The sequence below is a fragment of the Arachis ipaensis genome, chromosome B4 (genome assembly GCF_059453495.1).
Source record: "Arachis ipaensis isolate K30076 ecotype BB chromosome B4, ASM5945349v1, whole genome shotgun sequence".
NCBI classification, from domain to species: domain Eukaryota; kingdom Viridiplantae; phylum Streptophyta; class Magnoliopsida; order Fabales; family Fabaceae; genus Arachis; species Arachis ipaensis.
Window position 1 is genome coordinate 21,355,552 of NC_142439.1, and position 5,898 is coordinate 21,361,449.

The 5,898-nt window shown below is 30.0% G+C and overlaps 1 protein-coding gene across 1 annotated transcript; it reads left to right on the forward strand.

Annotated features, from left to right (window-relative positions):
* The first annotated feature begins 991 nt into the window (after positions 1–991).
* LOC107639093 (isoflavone 2'-hydroxylase) lies at positions 992–4,345 on the forward strand. The gene is made up of 3 exons (XM_021120951.2): positions 992–1,532; positions 2,051–2,489; positions 3,688–4,345. The coding sequence occupies exons 1-3, from the start codon at positions 1,066–1,068 to the stop codon at positions 4,297–4,299; spliced, it is 1,518 nt and encodes a 505-aa protein (XP_020976610.1). The 5' UTR covers positions 992–1,065; the 3' UTR covers positions 4,300–4,345.
* The last annotated feature ends 1,553 nt before the right edge of the window (positions 4,346–5,898 follow it).

A 5,898-nucleotide genomic window follows, 5' to 3' on the forward strand; every position in this document is an offset into this window, starting at 1 on the left:
TTATATTATTAGATAGTTTTTTATACTTCTTTCAAACTCGAACATGAACACATCTTCTCTTCACTTTCATATTTTTGGGATCTCATAAAATAAAATATATAATGATTCTGATTTTAATGTATATTTAATATTTTTTATTATTAAATTACCAAGAGATAGACATATAAGTGCTATTATAAAAGAAAAAATTGTTCAAGATAGATGAAAAAATTAATAAAAAAATAAAATTACAGATAGTTAATTATTATTAAATTAATAATTTTTATTATATGTGAATTTTACTATTTTAATCTAAAATAATTAGATATTTATTTTTTATTTTACTACTTTTTCACTTTACAATAATTTAATGTATTAAAAATAATCCTATTAACTCAACATGATCTCACGAAAGTCCGAGAAAAATAAAAATAAAAATTTCCGATCAGTAATAATTTTCAACTTACACAAATAATAATTTACCCACATAAAAATAATAATTAAAAATTATTAAATAATTTATTATATTTAACTAACTTACTTAATATATAATATATATCAATATTTTAACTATTATTTTGAGATGAAAATATTTTATCCCATTACACACTGTAACCACCATCTATTTAAAGCTAAATGTTTTTATCATGAATAAAGACAATATGCAATTCAATTATGTTGATTTTGCATGTGTATTACTTTTTTAATATAGGACTATGTAATCGGATAGTCTGCTTAATTACTTTATAAAAAAAATTTAAAAATTAAATTAAAGAGTTTATTTTATTTGTTGTAATTCTTTTATTTTAAAATTTACAAATGGGATGATCTAATTTTTATTTCTAAAAAATTAAAGAATCTGATATTTATTTTCCTAAAAATCGCAGTGTCCTATTTTTGCATTTTAAATCAAATAATATCACATTTAAAATTAACACTCTTACATTCCACAATGGTAAAAAATACCATCCTCACCCTATTATGAAAAATAACTTGCGTCTATTTAATGTGATTCAAGCAGCAGCAAGGATCAACTAACTAACCCTATTTCCATAATCAAAGTGCAAATCACAAAAACGATCCACCATGGAAATGGAACCCTCATTGTTCTACTCTCTTATACTCTTCCCAGTTTTTCTCTACACCACCTTCAAGCTTCTCTCTAAGAGCAGAAGATTAAGAAACCTTCCACCAGGTCCAACACCTCTTCCAACAATAGGCAACCTCCACCACCTAAAACCGCCGCTCCACCGCGCATTCCACCGCATGTCGCAGACATACGGCCCCATATTCTCCCTGTGGTTCGGCTCGCGCCTCGCGGTCGTTGTCTCATCGCCGTCGGCTTTCCAAGAATGCTTCACTAAGAACGATATCGTGTTGGCGAATAGGCCAAGGTCTCTGTCCGGAAAGTACATATTCTACAACTACACCACCGTAGGGTCTTGCTCCTACGGCGACCACTGGCGCAACCTCCGCCGCATCACTTCTCTTGATGTTCTCTCAACGCAACGGACTCACTCCTTCGCCGGAATCCGAAAGGATGAAACCGACAGGTCTCTCAACTTCACTTTTATCATCATTTCTTTTTTTTTTTTTCTTTCTAAACTTTTTATATTAGTGATTTATATTTGAAAAGATAATCTATTAATGAAGTTAATTTTTTTTTTTGAAAAATGCTATTTATATTAATGATTTTATTTGTACATCTAGTATGATTGATTGTTTTGTTAAAATTATAAAAAAAAAAAAAAGGATTCAAAACCAGCTATTTTTGTACTATTATTAGTATATATTCGTAATAACAGGTCATTATTTTAGAAAATCTATAGACTTATTTTCAAAACCCATTAATATTAATATATATATGTTGAGAAAATGAATTTTCTTCATTTTTTTAATAACCTTATCGAATGAGAGTTCTCACTATTTAATATTTAAATGGAATAAAAAGAATATTTTGTATGGTATAATTATAATTTGTATTTTTTTTATGAGAATTTTAATGATTTTATTTGTCAAAATATGATTTTTATTATAAATTACCGAAAATCATCGCTCATTACATATATAGGTTGATGACAAAATTGGGGAAGGAAACAGGGTCAGAGTTTAGTGAAGTGGAGCTAAGTTCTATCTTTCATAATATGACTTACAACAACATGATGAGAATGATATCAGGGAAAAGATACTATGGTGATGACCATGACATGAAAGATTTGAATGAAGCCAAAGAGTTTAGGGACACAGTCACAGAGTTGCTTCAAATGGCAGGTGTTTCTAACAAAGCAGATTACATACCTTTCCTAAGGTGGTTTGACTTTGGCAATTCCCAAAAGAAGTTGAAGAATATTAGTAACAGGTTTGATGATTTCTTGAATAAACTCATCCATGAGAACCGTACTAGGAAGCAGCACCAAGAAGGTGAAAATTCCATGATTCACCATCTCTTGAATCTTCAGGAATCCGACCCTTACTACTATACTGATCAAATCATCAAAGGGCTAGCTCTGGTAATAATTTTATGTAATTACTAATTAATTATTATGTTCTACTTTCAGGCCAACAAAAATATTTTTATACTAAATTTTAAATTCTAACAATATAAAAATAAAAGATTAATTTAAAATACTAGCTAATATTAATAAAAATTATTAAATCTCTTAACTAACATTTCTCTTGTAACAAATAGAATCTAATGTTTGCTGATTATTAATATATGTTACATGAGTAAATAATTAAATTAATTTTCTAAATTTTTATTAAATCAAATTAGTCTTCAAGTTTATCAATGTCAATTATGTCTTTCTCCAAAATCCAAATCACTCTGACTAGAGATGAATGTCATTGGTTTTGATAAATTTAAAAAGACGAATTTAATTTAATAAAAATTTAATATGACCAACAAATAAAATTTAGAAAAACAATTTAATTTCTATACTTATATTGATATTGAAATAAATGATGTTGACATTAATATAATGCTATTGACTTTTGAGTTTTGAATTAGTCAATAGTCTATGCTCTACGCTATTTCTTTATCCAATACTTACGATATATAGTATCTACAAAAACATGTTTCCTACTTAGTTTATGGCTGCATAATGCTACCGATTAATTATGATAATGTATGTCTCCGTCATATCATTTATTTTCAGCAGAGTGAAATTTCAGGAATTTGTATATGCTTGGCTAATACATATATGTTATCTTTAATTAAAAATCATGTTTAGTTTGTATATGGTTAAAAAAGATGTATAGTAGTATATAATAACTTAAATAATTTACACCGAATAAATATTTTTCTTGTCAATAATATTGACAATAAATTTATTAACAACGTTACATAATCAACAAATATTATTATTTTGAGTCAGTATATAATAATTTACTTTTATATTTATATTTATAAATATTTATATACATAAAATATATAATTTGTACTTATATTTACTAGAATTTATACAAATAAATTATCACATCTTGTATAAATATTTATTAAAATTTATATACATAAATTAATAAAATTTATTTATTAAAAATAATTTAATATTTATATTTATATTAACTAAATACTGGTCAAAACTATTAAAAATGGGTGACTTCAAGATTTTCTCTAAATTTATAGAAGACTATATTTGCATTTCACATGTTAATATCTAACATATAGAAATTATAACATCGTTTGTTAATTTGATTGAACCATTGTAGGCCATGCTGTTTGCGGGAACAGATTCATCTGCTGTGACTTTAGAGTGGTCACTATGTAATTTACTAAATCACCCTGAGGTTTTGAACAAGGCAAGAGAAGAAATAGAGACACAAATCGGAGAAGAGAGGTTGTTAAGTGAATCAGATCTTCCAAAACTACCTTACCTTAGGAACATTATTCTAGAGTCATTAAGGTTGTACACGCCAGCACCATTGCTCATACCACACGTGTCATCACAAGACATCACAATAGGAGGATTCAATGTTCCAAAGAACACCATAGTGATGATCAATGCTTGGGGGATGCATAGAGATCCTACGGTCTGGAGTGATGCCACGTGTTTCAATCCGGAGAGGTTTGAGAAAGAAGGAGAGGAGAAGAAGTTGGTTGCTTTTGGATTGGGACGAAGGGCTTGCCCTGGTGAAGCAATGGCTATGCATGGTGTTGGTTTCACTTTGGGATTGTTGATTCAATGCTTTGATTGGAAAAGGGTTAGTGAGGAACCCATTGATATGAGAGAAAGAAATTGGTTCACTCTTTCAAGGCTGACTCCATTGAAGGCTATGTGTAAACCACGCCCAATTGTGAACAAAGTTTTCTCAAATATTTAGGGTAGAATTTGATTTGCAACAATAAAAATTAACTATGTTATATGCGTACTAAAATTAGTGATAAGAATAAAATATATATTAAAAATAAATTAAATTATATATATTTATATATAAATATATAATAATTAATTTTAATGATTAATTTTAATATATAAATAATATTTTTGAATAAAAATAATGTTAATAAAGAGTACCAAAAAGTATCTTTTAATAAAGAATAAATTATTTTTTAATAGATTAAAATAAGAAAAAATATGATGTATAATATCTATTTTAAATTTTAGTTATAATTTTCACTCTTTATTTATTGTACAACATAGTAGATATATCGCGTTTGTAAATATTAAAAAAAATATTCTTATACCACTTTTTCACGAAGCAAGGTCGGATCTCAAACCATGCTCTAGCAGTGTGGGCTGTGTGAGAAGAATGAAGATGCGTCTGCGATGCCATCTTCTCCTTAGACTCCAGCGCCTCGCTGCTCCTCTCTCCAAAAATGGCCAAGACTGCCATACTTGCAGAACTTGCCGACAGAGAAGAATGGAAGCATGGTGGACGCTTCCGCGGAGGTTGCTTCGGCAGCAATGCTGCTAGGGATGGAAGTCTCGGTGCCAAAGGATGCAACGAGGGAAGGCAATGATGAGGGGGCCTCCCAATTTCTTTCATCGGAAGCTCTGCCCACTGCTGCTTTTCGTTTCAGGAGGGGCGTCTCAGTGACGGACAGCTGTTCATGATGTTTTTTTAGCCAGGAATAATTTGTTCATTGTAATTAGGATTGTCTGAAATCTCAGTTAGTTTGGCAAGCATTAGAGATTTTTGGTCAACCTCTGGATTTGATGAATTGGTTATTGCTTCATAGCAAAGAGCGCCCTTTTAGATTCTTTTCTGGTCTTTGGTGGATTTAATGTTCTAGGAATAATGAGACATTTCATCCACACGAGTCCTGGCCCCTGAATAAGGTGACTGGTATTGCTTTGTCCTTGGAAAAGGAGCTTCGTAATGTTTTTGAGTTGAAACGAGATTCTATTTCTCTACTATTAGCGGATCATGAATTCTCTCGTTCGATGGAAACTTTTAAGATTAATTGTGATGCAAGTTATCCTAGTACTGGTGATCGTGTTGGTTTTGCCTATGTTAGAAAAGATTAAAATGGAAGTTGGCAACGAAGCTGTTTGAGAACGATTGAGAATCGTAATATTCTACAAGAAGAGTTATTTGCTATTTGAAGAGGATATCTTCTAGTCTGGGACTTGGTGAAAAGATGTTATTTGTGAACAGATTGTGTGGATGCTTTTACTCTTGTCAATAATTCTTAGGATTCTTCTGGTTTTGTTGATCCATTGGTGCTGAAAATTCGAGATCATGTCTTGAAAATGGCGTGTGGACCTTCGATTGATCTTGAAAGATGCAAATAAAGTGGCGGACATCATGACAAAGACGGCAATAAAGACTCATACTCTCCAAGTGGAGCTTCCGTTGTCTTAGAAGGAGTTTGAGAGTAGCATTCAACGAAACGGTCTTACTTCTTAAACAATTCCTTATTCTTTGTTTTTTATTTTTTGTTTATTATTTTGTTATTTTTTAATAAAAAAAGAGAGA